The following is a 16642-nucleotide window of genomic DNA, read 5'->3' as shown; positions in this document are numbered from 1 at the left end:
TACACTCCGCAGGCCTCAGAGCCCCACTTTACCCCACTGAAAGCCTTGCGCCAGGCCAGTGACGGGGCTCCGTAAGGGCGCCTTCCCCGCCCGGCGACCCGACATTAGCCCCAACCTGACGGCAGAGCCCCTCTCCTTCGCACGGGGGACTTTAAGAGGGCGGGCCGCGCCGCCATCTTGCGGGAGGGCAGTCGGTGGCGCCTGCGTGCTGGCGCGGGGAGCTGTGCCTGCCCTCTACGGCGTGGGAGCGATGGGGCTGGGGCAGAACTCCGGCGTGCGGGGTAGGGGTGCGGGAGGGGGGGACGGGTGCGAGTGGGCAGGGAAAGGGGGTGCGGGAGGGCTGGGCAGGGGAGAGGAGGGGTGGGGGGTGCAGCTTCACCCCGCGTTTCGCGCCCCTCGGACCCCCGGGGACAAAATGGCGGCGCGGCCGCCCCCTGTGTGTGGGCTTCGCGTCCGTCCCCCCGCCCCCTCCGGCGCTGGGTCCGGCCTGTCATAGGGGACAGCTCGTTGCAGACACCGCTCTTTTATTTCTGCCTTCCCCCGCTGCTTGTCTCAGGCCCCGTAGTTTATGTCAAGCTACCGGGTGTAAATTCCACGACAAACAGTCAATTTGTGAGTTTTTAACTTATCCTCATAGCTCGGTACTGTTCAGTAGGGATAACAGTGATACTTGGCGCTGTGTAGTGATTGACCTAAACCATACTTGAAGTCGTGTGGTGTGTTTTAAATACCGTTGGGCAACCGGGCAGGACAAAAGGGTTCGGATAGATGGAGAACAGACTGGGGAGCTGAATTATCTGATTTTCTCAGAAAACAAACTAAAAAAAAACACTTCACCTGTGTGGCTGTGGTTTCCAGTTGCAAAGCTGCTGATGGGTTATGCCCTTAAGTCAGGGGGCTCCATCCAGATAGATCATTTATTTTTTGGTGGGGTGGGTAGACTGCTGGCCCAGAGGATGTTGGCAAAGGCATTGCTATAGTCTAAAGTGGGTTATAATGATGGAAGGCTGTGCTTATTAAAATAATCCAACCGAAGCCCTGAGGATGACTTGATAATAGCTTGCAGCCAGGTTGCATTCCCAATGGCAGCTCCCTGTCAGTTAAAAATTTGCGAGAACTAGAACAGTTCCTATACACTAGAAATTGGGAAGAAAACTTACTTTGTGGGGGAGGGAGAAGAACATGCTCTGAAGCAAACTGAAAATACCCTTCTTATCCCAGGAAAGCAGGGGAACAGCTGATCAGGGCAGTCTGGAGGGTGCTTTGTTTAGGAGGAGGCAGCAGCATATGGTTAATGTGATTTCTGTCAAGATCAAACTCGTTTGGCAACTGGCAGGTCACAGCTCTGTCTTCAGCTTGTGCATGTCTCATGCTGATGAATTTTGGAAATCATAATAATGCCTTATTCCCTGCTGAAAACTAGACACCAGAAACTTCCCATATTTTTGTGGCATTTAATTCCTGGTAGTAATTGGAGAGTTAACTGCTTCTGTGTGTATTGGTGTGCATATGTGCCTTTGGAATGCAATGAATAGCGCAGCTACTGCTTTTTGTTGGGAGTAATGTGGTTGTTTGCAGGTGGGACCCCACACTGACCACAGATCTGATCACGGCGACTTGCCTTTGCTGCTTATTGCCCAGATCCAACAGTCTTTCTGCCTCAGGTGGCCTCTTTACCTTACGGTTTCAGTTAAATTAAACCTGTTAGTCATAATCCCATTTCTTGTGGATGCTGTGAGGTGACAGCAGTGACTTCATCTGCTTGACTGGTTGGCTTTTACTATTAGGCTTTCAGTGCAGCCAGCTATCCTGGACAACTCCTCAGTAAGCAAGTGCCACGTGTTTCTCCAAGCATGGCTTGCAGAAAGGTGGCCTTTCATGGTGTGCAGTTACTGGACTGTCGTAAACAACTCATGGACAATAATAGCCTCTTCATTGGCAACAAAAGGAGAACAGCGCCTGAAAGTTATAAGTGCTTCTGAAGACAAAAAATACAGATTTTCATGTCTGGAGTTATTACTCTGTATTGACTTTCAAATAATGTGAACATTTTTTAAGCAGCACTAAATTGAAAATTGCCTCTTAGGACTGTGTGGGACTAACTTGGTAGAGGTACAACTATCCTCCATGTTTTTGCCAGTTCCTGGAAAGTAAATTGATATGTGTCATAATGAGGATCGTGTACTCCTGGTAGAGCCAAGACTATCTCAGTTACAGTGTAGATGGTAAATACATGTTCTTCCTGCAGATAAAATCCATCTGAACTCTCTGGTAGACCTCTATTGCCTAGATCTGGAAACATCCAGAGCAATTTTTCAGCTGTTCAGGGAGAGAAGGGAAGAGACTTTGTGATCTAGATCTCTTGTTCATTAGGATATGTCCAAAGAATATAGAAGAAAATCAGTTCCCACCATCGGCTTGTTCCTGTTCTCGTCTTCTGATTTTTAATTTTTTTTTTTTGTTTGTTTACTTCTGTGCACTGCCTGATCTCCTGGGATTGCATTGTTCGGGCTTCTATTCCTTCTTTCCATTTCTCTTCCCTTCTCTTCTTTCCTTAGTGTGTTAATTTTTCTGGAGTTTTAGCCAAACCTTTTCCATTGTGTAGTGCTTACGACATTGAAAGAATTTTTAGCCATGTGTGGCCTTTAGTGTCTTGTCCTGTAGTGACTTATAACTCTGTGTTTTGATATTTTAGCAGAGTTGGGATTTGTTTAATAATAATGCAAAAGTTGCTCTTAGCGGTTTTATTTTCAAAAGAAATAAAAAACCTTGACATTCCACATCAATGTCACTCTGTTTACAGATGCCTCTTTAAGTAATACGTGCATGGCCTTAAGAGTTTGGCAGAGCACTGTTCAATTGGCATCACAGAGGCCTCTTGAAACGGAGTTTAAAGTATTTAAAAACCTCTGAAAAGGGTTTTCCTTCCAGGTGCGGTTTTATGATTAACTTAGTTTGAAAGATGAAATGGGCATTCCAGTTCTTCCAAATCCATTTCTGAATCAAAACCACAGTTGATAACAACACCTATTAACTCTGAAGCCTTGCAGGATGATCATCATAAGAGAGAGAAAAAGTCCATTTGTTAAATTCAAATCACTTTCAGAAATTGACATGATATTTATTTGGGCAATGGTGAAATTTAAAGAACAGACTGCCTTAAATGTTTGGATTTCTTGTATTGTTGGTTGCTACCATTTTCCACTCTGATAGAGCTCCAGAGAAGTGGTGGAAAAAAGCTAATACAGTAAAAAAGACACTATGATCTATTATGAGCAAAAAATATGTTAAGCTGTTTCTGTGTATACAGTCTGTGTGTGTAACAGATGAATCTGGCCCTGGGGAGAAGTAGTAGAGGGTCATTGAAATAGGAGGTGACAATTACTTTAAATTAACAATATCTGCTTGTTGAGCTGGATGTGCAGCTCATGTGGTAGGTTGTCAGAGGGATCTGGGTTAGCTGTAGGTGTGCAGGACAGCTCTTCTGAATGTGCTGCAAGGCTGCTGAATTGTAGTACAGACTTCCCTGCTCGTGCTGTGAGTCATAGAAGTATTTTTATAATCAGAAACTTTTCCTCTGCTGGTTTGCTTCGCTGACCTGGACTTTTGGATAGGTGCAATAGAAGATCAGCTTCCTTAAGGTGCAGCACCTTAAAGGGTGGTTCAGTGAGAGGTATCATCCTTGGTCTTTGTTTCCCCTTAGTTTCCTTGATGGCATGGATACAGTCTGTCACTGTCCCCTCATCAGTTATTTAAAAGCATTGGTTAAGATTTGATCTATCGGCAACACACCATCTAGCAGCTTGGGCAATCCTTGCAACTGCTGCTTTTCACAAATCCCCAGTATGGGCAATCACTCTGTTTTGCCTGGTGCTGTTGTGGCTGCCAGAAATCACTTTGAACTTGTCAGACCCAGCTTGTCCCTGAATTGGCTGGGTACCTCCCTCCCTTGCCGCAGCCCTGCTCTTCTTGGGGAAACCTGCTCAAGCGACAAGGGGAAAGGGTGCTGCAGACTCTCTGTGGTGGCTTTTTTGGAAGAAGCTGCTGCCTCTGATTTAAGCTGGGGCTGTTCTTTGGATTAGTTTGGGCTGTTTTGCTAAATTAAAGCAGATTTTCATAGAATCCCTTCTTTAATTTCACCTCTCCCTTCTTTACTGTGTTAAAATTAATGCATTACTCTGGCTAGTTTGTAATGGGGAGATAAAAGAGGTGAAAACTCACTGGATGGATACAAAATGCAGAATTTACAATATGTTCTCTGGGGCTTTTATTGTTTTAAGAGATTTGGGAGCAGGGAAACATGCCCTAAATTCTTTGATGTTAAAGACGGTTTTCTGTATCTTAATATCAACCTGTTGTTACAGGGAGGGCTTGTCACTCATTTGCAGTGGAGGTCTCGGTTTATGTTGGTCTCTTCTGCTTCATTTATGAAGAAAATGAACTCTGAAGGATTGTTGCATCTTTTACTCCTTCAGTAAGACTCTAAAGAAGTGCCTGCCTTCCCTGATCTTACAGGGCTGCAGCCATCATACAAATAGTTGTCTAATTCCACATACTGCTACATCCAGACCTTTGTGGATCAGCATGGTGCGTATGAGCTAATGCAGTGTTTTAGCTGAGGAAAGGCCTCAGGTATGGATTTTAGAAAAGGCTGTGGGACAGGGCAGAAAACCTTGGTCCTTTTAGTGCAAGCTCACAGTGGCAATACAACAAGTCAGTTAGCCGTGGAAAGCAGCAAGAACTAACAAAGGCTTTTTGTTTCTTCTTGGAGTTAACATGGTAACATCTCCTGCCCTAAAGATGCCATGTAGCTTGGTGTCTTTCAAATCCAATGCAAACATTGAAGGTCAAGATAGAAATTCCCAATTGGAAACAGTTTTAGTTTTCTATGTTGTGTAAATGTGCTAAAACTTGAATTCCCCTTTGCTTTATTTGTCTGTAGACTCAGCCAGACTCTGTGTGTACATGTTAGGAGTACATGTGTGAATAGAAGTGGTGGATAAAAAGCAAAAAAAGGAGCAGCTGTCTGCAGCTCTGAGAGAAACGACTGGGGCTGTTGCTGCAGCCAGAACCTTTGGGCCAAAGTCCAGCGTATTTTCATGAGGCAGAGAGAAACAATAGAGCCACAAAAAAGTAGGGAAACTCCTTGCACAAAAGGAAATGGTACCAAGTGAGCGAGACTGCAAGGATTTAGGAGGTATCTAGCGGGGGGGGGGGGGGAAGTGAGGATGGGACATGGTGGAAAGAGGATTTTTTTAATGCAAGTTGTCTTTCAGAGTCAGACCTTAATCCAGTTAAAATAAACTTGTGCTATTATTCTTAAATGTAATCTTTTTGGATCCATATCTTTCCTGTGCACCACAGTAGGGATTTAATCTAAACTGGCTTTTGTTACTGTTCTGAAGTGGTAGTCTATTAAATAATTTCCCCATTGCCAAACACCTGTTAACATTTTCAGTCGTGAGATACATTATATTACAAGCTACTCAGTACCCATACCTTGGGGGGGATCCTGCTTGAGTTGTTGATGTGGAGTGTTCTTTAGCTACTTTCCTGCAACTGAAACAAACAACAGGGGTTTTTGCTGCTACAGGGTGTACTTACAGCTGGTTTAATGTGTTGAACTTGGAATCAGTATACTACCAATATTGATATCACAGGTTCCCAAATAAAAGGTTAAAAAAGACCCCACAAACCCTGCCAGGTTAATTGTCACCCTTGTGTAGGAGGAAGTGGGGTAAAGGAGAACTGGGATCAGGAGAAAGGAGTAGATTAACTAGGTAAGTGTCAAAAGAATATATTATTCTAAAATAGTGCACTACCAGTACAGAACAAAAAGGTCTTTTGGAAGGTAGGGGTGTTGCCAGAAGCATGAAGGCACTACTGAGTAGTTTTAATAGAATGTTGTGGTCAAAAAGTGATATTCTCTCTTTCCTTCTCTTTTATTCCAGTTGAATGGATTGCTGCAGTCTCCTTAGCTGCTGGAGCAGCTGCTGTTGGGTATCTGGCTTACAAAAAATTTCTCTCTAAAGACAAATGCTGCAAAGCAATGGTGAATCTCCATATCCAGAAGGATAATCCCAAGGTAGTCCATGCATTTGATATGGAAGATCTGGGAGACAAGGCTGTGTACTGTCGTTGTTGGAGATCTAAGAAGGTAAGAGAAGAATAAATGGTCCAATTTTGTTCATGTGCCTGCATCTTTCAACAAAGTTATTTTCAAACTGCTTTATGTAGAGGAAGCTAACTTCTCTTCACCTAAACTATTCTGCAGTGAGATGTAGCAGTATTTTAATCCATAAAACTATATAGATTTATGCTGTCACTCAGAGTAAAGCCTGCAGATCAGTGCTAATAGTGAAGAAAATGTTTCTGTAGCTCTGAAGAAGCAAATCCCTTGAAAGGAGAGCTGCTGTATGTCTGGAGTCTGAACTGAAAAGCAAAATTCCCTGTCCCCCTGCCATTGCCCCAGGGTGCTCTGTGGACTAAGTTACTTATCGTAACTGTATGCATGCGTTTATATGCAGTGCTGATGGGTCTACAGCATGCAGGTATCATGCATCTGTATAGCACCATTGCTGCTAAATCTTTGTGGTAAGTCTCAGCTGACAGCCAGAATCCAGCCTTGGAAGCTGCTGCAAGGGCTACAGCTCCAGAAACCAAAAGGGGGAAGAGAAAGGCTGCTCTAAGTAGCTGCACTTCATTTTAATATTTGAATTTGGGTTTATCTCAGGTTGCTGTAGCGTAGGCACCTCCTTCAGTGCTTCTGGGGAAAAAAAATTCCTAACTTGAGCCTTGGTGTTCCTACTTTCTGCTTCCTTCTCTGTTTTCTAAACAGACATGGAAGATAGTGTCTGGGTTTAGTGGTTGCATTGCAGCTCCTGCCAATATTCTAGCTAATGTTTGATACTATCTTTTTTTATGTGAAATACAAATCTTAAGTACATTTTGGCATATATTGCAGGGGTGTTGTCAGTTTAGTAAAGTACTGTCCTACTGAGTTAGGGCTCTGTAGTCACATGCTAAAAAGGAAGTAGGTGGGGCTACCTTATAATGAGTCCGTTATTAGAACTCTGATCTGAAAGGTCTTGTAAAGGCATTAAGGAGGTCTGTGGAAAATTTTGAAGGCATTTGTTTTCTTTTACTGATGCTTAATAATGAGTACTTTAATCAGCATGTTGTGCTTCAAAGACCGCATTTTCCAGTTTTGCTGCCTTCCTCTTGGCCTGATTGGTCGACCTCGTATGGTGGGTAGCATGATCTTTAAGATGGCGTGCGTGTGTGCTTCTTCTCAAGGTCAGTTATTGCCAAGTGGTAATAAAATACAGAGACATGCACCATTCTTACATGCTTGTCATCTTTGGAAGTAATAAGCTAACATTATCTGTTTCTTACAGTTCTCAAACTAAGATCCTGTTAAAATTTGTAAGATAATATTTATATGATGGTAAAATGGTAGAGTGTGTGTGCTTCCAATGCAGGAAATTAAAATTACTTCAGAAGCACTAAGTACCTGCTGTGTTTTTGTTAATTAAGTGGCGTATGGAGATCTCTATTCTATACACAGGTTAGAAGAAATGTCCTCTTGTATGATTGTGTGAGCACTTCTCATCAGATTTAGCCTCATCTGAGGCTGTTAATAGAATTAGCAGTGTTATGAACCATAGGATATTTCTGTGTGTACTGATGGTCTGCATGCACTACAGCTGACTTTGCATGGTGTTCCTCTTGTACAGGGAATAACAAAACAGTTGGACTATACCAGGGTGTTTAGCAGTAACTCTTAAAAAAGGGGCAGGATTGTTTTCAGTTGATTTTGTTTTCTGAAATAGTATATACTTCAAAGGCTTGCTTGTTTGTTTATGCTGGCCAAAGTCTTTGAGGAATGCATGTGTTTATTTGAAGATACCACATGTGGATTTTTTTAAAATCTGTCTTGGGATGTAATTATCTGATACAGGAAGTGGTAGGTTGTTCTTTAAATGGCCTTTTCCTATTCAGTGTTATGCACTGCAGGCACTTCATAGCACTGCTTGTCAAGTTTGGTGGGAAAACCCAGTGTTCAGATTTACCAGTGTGGAGGCAAGAGTTTTGTATTAAAACTGAACTGTAATTAGTCTAAAGTTAGAACATTTGTTTTCTTACCCTTCTGCATTTTTAAGTGTGTGAGCTGGGGCGAAAAGATTAATTTGCTTTCTTTTGCAATAACCTGCAACCTCTGTGTCCTCCAGAGAAGTATTAGACCTCAGGCTGCGGGTCAAGGAACAGTGCTGCAGAACATCAGAAGAAATAGTGGTAGAGAATCTAAACTTGTTCATTGTCAAGGGAAATAAGCTGAGCTGTCCAGATCACTGCACAATTCCCTCAGGGATTGAGCTTTGGCTGCTATTGCTAGCCTGCTTTATCTTAATCAAGGATGAGCATGTTGTGTCAGGCCCAGGACCCATCTATTCAGTATCTGGTCTTCAAGGTGGCCAAGCAGGTGCTCTGGAAAAGTTGTGGTGCTTGGTTTTGTTTGTTTGTTGGTTTGTTGTTTTGTTTTTTTTTTTCTGAGGAGCTCAAGTCTAGTGTCCCAGCCTCTGGGAGCCAGTTGTTCTGAGACCAGCTGAGCCAGAGGATGAAGTCAGAGCGGTCAGAGTTGGTAGCTGTTAAAGATGTCTCGATGTTATATGAAGCCTGTGAATCCCACCATTTTTGTCACTTGCAAACTTGAAGTGATGACGTTGCTGTAGCTTGCCTCCTCAGGGCATGTGAGATGTTAATATCTGATGGAAGCTGGTCGATGCTTCTGTGAAGGCCAGTGGACTGTGGTGTTGCACAGAAAAACAAGTGGCCCAGCAACATCTGGGTTGGAAGCTGGTCAGTGTCCCATGAACATATGTTCTGGTTTACTCAGATTTTTCCCAAGTATCTGTCAGTACCGACTCATTGAGTTACAAATGACTGATGTGATGATGACGTTCCTGCATGAATCAGCTTACACGAGTATCCTCTGAATTCAGGGTTTCTTTATTTGGAAACATCAACTGCCATTTATAGTGTGGGTTTTGACATTTTGTAACTGTGAAAAACAAAAAATCCCCACCTCACACACACCCTCCCCCCCCCCCCCATGCTACCCTACAGGGCATATGGCTTTATTTTTAGAGCTCTGGGAATTTTTTTCCAAGTATATTGTCTTCATTATATTGTTTTTGTGCAGTGCTTTGAAATCTTTTATTCTAACTGAGCGTGGGTGATAGGGTGTTAATTTTTTTCAGGGGCTATGACTGAGACATGAACATTGGGATCAGCGCAGTGTTGAAGGCTGATTGTGACTGCCGTGAAGGGAATGTTGCTGTTGCAAAGGCAACAGCTGAGCATTGCCTGACTTTGATTCCCATTATTTCTAATCAAACAAAATAGTACCTGAATGCAAAACAGCGGTGCATGATATCTGTGATAACTTCCAGAGTTTCCTCTGCAGACGAGGCACAGCCCTGGCAATGAATCCTTGAGAAGTGATGAGATCTAACTGACTCTGTCGCTTCAGTGTCTCCTTTAGCTCTTGCACGTGAAAAGAGCTGCCCAGAAGCAGAGTGGTTGTGACTTGTCTAGGACTGGGCAGTTACCGCTGGCTAAAGGAGTCCCTGTGGGTCTTTCTCTGACTAGGCTGTTCTCAGAGGTTTTTTTATGGAATAAACATTTCTTCAAATTACTTCCTCAGTGCTACCCCTGATGAATAGCCATGTCAGCTGGAATTGCAGTTAATTTCCATTAGCAGGTCAAAATCCTAATGCCGAAGCCACCTTGTGCAAAGGGACCTTTGTGTCAATAAGCTAGCTGTGTCAGGATAATGCAAAGGCAGCTTGCCACTCTAGCTGTCTGGAGGCAGGACTGATATATAGGTGTCTCTCTTAAATAACAGATGAGCTAGGGAAACTGTCCTTTTTCTCACCATGTGCTATGGAAAAACCAGAAAAAAAAACCAAACCAGCAAATGGCCTGAGGCAGGAACACCAAATAGAGTGGAGCTGAGTTGCTGGTTTTTCTTAACAAGCCTCTCGTCCACTGTGTGCTTGCATGGACAAAACTGGTGTTCAGCCAAAATTCAGGGAGCCCTGAGATGCCAACACAAGAGTTATGGTCTGCAGTCAGTGGATTTAATGAGAAGACGCTCTAATGAACTTTCAGTCTAGGTTCTTAATTCCGACTCTGGATGTACTTTAGATGTGTTTATTCTTTCTCTTTTCAGTTCCCGCTGTGTGATGGCTCTCACACAAAGCATAACGAGGAAACTGGCGACAACGTTGGGCCTCTGATCATCAAGAGGAAGGAGGCATAGAGTGGACAGCAGAAGCTATAAAACGAATGTCTGACAAATCCTCTGCTCACTTGTAATTGGGGGAAAAACCACAAATTCTTTGTCATGTCACTGAAGACTTTCCAGTGTAGTATATACATCAGGCTTCAGCATGTGTATTTTCTCGGATGCTTGTCTTGTTTTAATCACTACAATGCATAATTTGCTAAATAGTCATGGTTTAAATCTTTTGTCCTGTAAAGTGTGTGTACCCTCTCATTGAGTATGAAGCTAAAATGACGCACAGAATGTTCTTTGTCAGAAAATAGGTATTAAATTATTTTCAAATACATGTGTACTACTCTGAGGCTATTCAGCAGAAAGTGTGTTCAAAACATAGATCTTAAAACTCTAGAGAGGTACTGAAGATATAGGTCTGGGTAAATTTCTGTGTAAAAGGCAGTGGCAGGAAAGAAATCATGGTGCCAAAATGCAGCTTAACCTTTGATTATGTTGCATTTTCCGCAGGTGTCACTTTTGGCCTGTTACACTGCTGTTCTGTGTGGCTTCTGTAAAACAAATGTAAAGCAGCAAACTATGAACAGAAAACATAAAAGGCTTATAGCAAGATGGGGCTAAAGGGCAACTTTACCTTTGATTTTACAGCAGTGTTGAAACTTGACTCTACTGCCATACGGTATCAAGAACTAACTACCCAAATGCAGACCTGTATTTAGAGTAGGATTAGGAAGATGGTCTGTGTGAGGGCTTTCCTAACGGACAAGTGGAATGATACGAACTGCTCAGAGAGAGGGCAGGGTGGGCAGGGTTGTCTTTGCTGCTAGAAAGCCTTAGTTTCACTTGCTATCTCTAGCAGTGAAGCTAACTTCCCCAGACCAGAGGACACTTCTGTGGGGGAGGTTATGCTGGTTTATTCCAGAAGCTAAAATAAAAAACTAAAACCCCACCCATCGTTACTGTCGGCTTCATCATTGCTCTGGCTGGTTCCGGAGGACTCTCCCCACTGTGGAGGGAGGAGGCACACCTTTCTTACTAAGTGGCCTTAGGCTCCATGTGTCTTAACTAACTCCTGCCTCCCTGGGCTAACTGTTAATGTGGTTCAGCTAATTTTACCAAAAGAACTGACAGGGCAAGGAAAGGCTTGGAGGACAGCTAGAAACAAGGGGGGAAGGAAGGATGAGACAAGGAGAGCTCTTATCCCCCTTTTGTATGGCACTTGTCTGCCTTGTCTGACACAGTTGCATTAATGGCTATTGTGTTGGTTTCCATAAATTAAATAGCTCTGATTTATTAACATGCAAATGACTACAAAGCAAAACCCAAAGAGTGGGGTGGCAGAGGGCAGTTTTGTATTAAACATTAGTGTAATTGCAGCTTGTGTAAGATGGAGCTCTTGATGACCTGGGACAGAGAGACTACCTCAGAGCTAGAGGAAAGGCCTTTTCATGAAGCTGACATTTTAACCTGCACCCTTAAGGACCAGATGATCAGGGCAGCAGAGGTTTAATTTCATTTTTCTTTGAAGGGTGTGGTTGGTTGACAGGTTTAAGATTGAAGATGACGTTTTGCATAATCTCGATGTGAGACTTTCAGCGGCTGAGGTCTTGACTGAGCGCTCTGAACTTTGGCAGAAGGCACAAAAAGTAGAGAAGGTGGCACAGAGGTAGAGAAGGAGGGATTGCAGAGTGCTGCAGCGGGGGCAGCTACAGTCTGAGAGAGACCTCTGCTTGTAGAAGTTCCAGTCAACTATATTTAGTTTCTGTCTTCCCGTTTTGACTGTACAGGTACTTGATATTTTTTACTTGGCCAAGTACTGATGCATATGGAAGTTGTTTTAACCTTAAATTATACATTGCTTTTATCTAAAAGGAAGTTATTTCTGTATTACTAGAACACGACACTGGGTATTTCTGTATTTTTGTCAAGTACACATTTGAGCTCATCTTAATCTCGAGGTTGTGACGTCTGTGTTATCTCATGGCTGTGCTGTTTCTTTCAAGGGATAGTTACACTGTGAGTAGTGCTGTATGCCAACGCTGCTGTAATCAAAAACCTGTGTCTGGGTTGGGTTTTCCTTCTGAGACTTTTCCTGTTAGCAGCAAAGTCTGGCTGCTCTTGAAGGAATAAAATGTCACTGAGAACTGCATTCACGTTCTGAGAGATGAAGCCCTGAAGTTTCAGATTACTCTCCCTGACTCATAAAACTATTTCATGGAGTTTGCTAATAAAACATTTCCCGGAGTTTGGGCATCAGGGAGGTGGGGTCCATAAGTTTTTGTTCCTGGGAAGCAAAGATGTAGGAGCTGAGTCTTTGCTGATTGCATCCTGGTGAGTTTGTTTTGGACAAGCGTGTCATTTATAAATGTTGACACTAAGTGGTTAAATATTATTTTGATGCATGTACAATTTTCTATATTGTACCTAAAAGTTCCTGTTACTCATGTATTTGAGCTGTTTGAACATGATAACAAAGAGAGATACTTGAATTTGAGTAAACAAACTCGCCAGCGGTCTTGACGAGCGTCACAGAGACCACTTCTTTTTTTTTTTTCCTTAGTGCCATAAGAGGTTATCATGTTCTGATAGTCTGACTGCATGCCTGTTCCAGGGTTTTCTGAAACCTCTGTTCTTTAGTGCTTCCCTCAATCTCTAGAATATGAGCGAATTGGTTAGATCATTGCCAAGTTTCTAACCATAAAAAAATTCTTCTGCCAATGTGCAATTTTCACATCACGTTGAAACTCCTACATGAAAATGTGTTACAAATCCTTCATATTGAAGCAGTGAAGGATTCCTGTCCCAGGGTAAAACTGTATTTCTGTTCTGCGTTGTTATTTTTCAACATGTAAGTGTTCATTAGGAAAGTGAACAAATTAAAGTACTGATTCTGTGGTAATTGATTGTGACTCATCAAAATAGCCTGAATGTCAAATATTCAAGTGCTTCTAGCATCAGCATTCTTGAAGAGGAGATGGCTGTAAGCTGCAGGTGTTCTCTGCACGTTTTATTCAAGCAGTTAATGTAATGGATAACTTCAAACGGTGGAGGCCGGCATTGCAATCGCACGCTGGTCCACTAGGAGGAAACAAACGCTGCACAATAGATACTCCTCGATGTGAGCAATGCTGTTCTCGCAGGGCTTTTCTGCATGCGTGTATTTATGTGGGGGGATGTGTGTTTCAGCAGCATTGCTGTCTGCCTGAGCCCAGGCATCGAGAAGTGCTGTATAAACATGTTTGGGACCAAGCAGCTTTTCATGTACGGAGGCTCATGTGCTTTGAATCTAGGAGTTGTATCGTCAGTTCCCTGCAGCCAGCAGCAGAGCTGACCGCAGGCCCTACTAACATTATCACTATTGTTGCAGTTTGGACCTTGTTCTGATGCTGTTAGGGTCTGTAGAATTTATTTTGTGTGGTTGCACAGCAGCTGGAGTGGGATTTTCCTTTAAGTGTAATACAGCTAGATAAAGACGTGGAAATGTGAGTCACTGCGGTATCACAGTTGCTCACTCTAATAACGGAAGAACATTTTATAATAGCAGGAAGGATAAGAACGTAGGCATGAAACTAAACAGTGGTATTGCAAAGAAACCTTGTCAGCTGGCTTCTCTTTAGCCATCCTGAGCGTGGAAGCCTCTTACTAAGTTTGGCTTTTGTTTCAACTCCTGAAGCTTCAAGGCTGACAAAGCCCACCCTGAGCCCTGGCTGGGTTAGGTTGCAGAGCGTGACCTCCCCACAGCGCGTGGGCAGAGAGGGGTGCCCTGCCCCGGCTGCCGGCAGACTTGAGTTTGTCGGTGCTCAGCATCTCTATTTCAGCTCGGACACCTCATGTGGACCTGCTGAAAAGACCAAATGCCTTTTGCACCATCACTGGTGCACATTAAGCCCAGCAGTGTTGGATGCCCGTTCCCCCAACTGCTTTGTGCACCTGGGCTTGTTCTGCCCTGGTTTTCCTGTGCTGATGAGTGGCTTCTCTGCACCAGCAGGACAATGATCATTTTCCTAGAGCTGTCATGAATTTAGGATGGGTACTGGGGGCTGCTGCTTGAAGCTCTCTGCAGCTTGTTTTCTACTGTAGTGGTGCTGTAGCTGTGCTGCTGGTGGTGCATAGTGCGGTTCTTGGGCGGGATGATTTCCAAGCTGCCTAATGCTGAGGCTAAGGCAGAGAGGAGCTGAATAAAAACGAAGTAACAAATAAATTGAGTGTGTGGAATAAAACAAGAAGGGGCAAAAGAAGAAATAAAATGGCAGATGGAGGAGAGCATAAGCTGGAAGAAAAGATTTAACACTGCAACATTGCTAGGTGGTAGCAAAAGGGGTAAATCCAAGTACAGGAAATGATGTGTTGCATTTCATTATACCTCTCAATAGAGCGAAGCATAAGATGTACAAAGTGGCTGTTCACTAGCTTTTAGGACTAAGTGGTCCTGTTAGCCGAAAACGCACTCGTTGGAGCCGAAGGGGATATGTGCCTCAAGCAGACATCTGTTACTGTGTTTTTTTTCTTCCTGAACTGTTTGTGAAATCCCACAGCACTGGGCAGAAAGCAGCGTACAGTCATGCTGTGGGTCCCCTCTTAGTAGCCTAATGTTCCTCCGCACCCAACTTTGTACACTGTTTAATTAGATGTGCAGTTAGAACAAACGGAGTGTTTACTGGTGCGTTCCCTGAAGTCAGTAAAGTCACAGTAGGTTTGCGTGATTGTAGCAAAGCAGAATTCAGTCCACCTTTCTCATGTGCAGTTTGGACTGGTAAGAAAGGATTTATTTTTCCTTTGCTACATGGAAGTTGCATACATCTCATGTAAGCACAGAGAGATCATTTCTCTCCATTTTTTTGCTAGCTGAAGACTGAACCATCCCTCCTCTCTCCTTTGACATTGCACTGCCCTTAATCTGCTCTGCTCTGCATCCTTTTTGTCATGCAGACTGCAGTTTTCGTGTTTTTGAATGCATAGTACATTTATACCAAAAAAAGTGCCTTCTGCTGTCAAGAGAAGCCTGTGTAGAAAAGAGGAGCTTCCTGAGCATGCCAGAAATTATAACTTTAATGTGTGAAGCATTCAAAATTCAGCATGCTGCAAGGATCTGCTCAGTAGCTGGAATGTTTGTGACGTTCAGTCAAGTCAGCTGGCAACAGAAACATAGCAAAATGAATGATAAGGTCACTGACTGCGTAACTTTTCTCAAATACTTTTCTGCTGCTGGCAAATATAACCATACATGGCTAAGATGTGGTCAAGACGCACTGTCTGTTCACTGCTGGGACTGTTGCTTGAGGCTCGGGTACCAAAACAACAGCCAGAACAGACCTGTGCTTCAGTAATTATTAAATTTGTTGCTCTTTTCAAACAGTGTGATCTTGTTCTTTCAATCTCATACTTGGCTCCAACATCTGCACGGGTTAAATTACTTTTTAAGGGTTGAAATTCTGTTGCTCTGCGGACAAAGTCCAGGAGTTTAATAGAAGAGACTTAATGCCAGTTGGCAGTGGGCTTAGTAAATAGGTGTTTGATTCTACTGCAGGTGGAGGCAATGTAAGTAGCCTCTGGGGAAAGACTAAGAAGCATTTTAAATAAACCTCTTGGCATGTTAATCATCTTAAATCAAGTACCACGGTTCTCCTAAAGCATTAGGATGTGACTGGTAAAATGGCATCACGCATTTGTAAACCCTGAGCAACCCCCTGATAGAGATATAACGCTGTACTTGGAAAATCTTTGTTTAGAAGGACAAAGGGAGCAATCTTCATCTACCTGTAAGCCACGAGATCAGGAGATGCTACTAAAGACTTTGCTCTGATGCCTCTGTTTCAGAAAGAAACACTTCTTGCTGAAGGATATCAAAGCACACACATCTCCCGTTGCCATTTTCTAGTGCTGGAGGCAGCTAAAATATGTTTCACATATTCAGACTCTCCACAAATCATGGTTTAATTCCACCTTCTGCACTGATTAATTAATGGTACGTTCCTATCCTCTGTGAGGGACGAGGTGTGGAGGCCAGACTCAATACGTGGCATGCTGAGGCTACACGTAGCAGCAAAACGATGCCTTTTGTCTTCTTCTCAATGCTCTTTCCTGATGTTGCCCAACATTTTGTTGGCTCTTTTTGGCTGCAGACGCACACTGGGCTGATGATCTCAGCCAGCTGTCACCAGTGACTTCAGGATCTCTTTCCTGGGCTGTGACAGCGGGTTCTAGGATCAGCACTAAGGAGCTTTTGGTTTGGATTATTTTCCTCTACCATGCTCTACATGCATTACCGTACGTCTATCCACCTGAAGCTCCTATGCCAACATTGTGCCTTTCATTCAGTTTTGTGGGACTTCTGTGGGACGC

The 16642-nt window shown here is 43.3% G+C and overlaps 1 protein-coding gene across 1 annotated transcript; it reads left to right on the top strand.

The window, feature by feature from the left end:
• Window positions 1–154: 154 nt before the first annotated feature.
• CISD1 (CDGSH iron sulfur domain 1) lies at window positions 155–13199 on the top strand. Its single transcript, XM_064464574.1, has 3 exons — window positions 155–281; window positions 5952–6157; window positions 10235–13199. The coding sequence occupies exons 1-3, from the start codon at window positions 251–253 to the stop codon at window positions 10322–10324; spliced, it is 327 nt and encodes a 108-aa protein (XP_064320644.1). The 5' UTR covers window positions 155–250; the 3' UTR covers window positions 10325–13199.
• The last annotated feature ends 3443 nt before the right edge of the window (window positions 13200–16642 follow it).

Source organism: Phalacrocorax carbo, chromosome 13, assembly GCF_963921805.1.
Source record: "Phalacrocorax carbo chromosome 13, bPhaCar2.1, whole genome shotgun sequence".
NCBI classification, from domain to species: Eukaryota; Metazoa; Chordata; class Aves; order Suliformes; family Phalacrocoracidae; genus Phalacrocorax; species Phalacrocorax carbo.
This window is presented reverse-complemented; position numbering and strand designations above follow the sequence as displayed.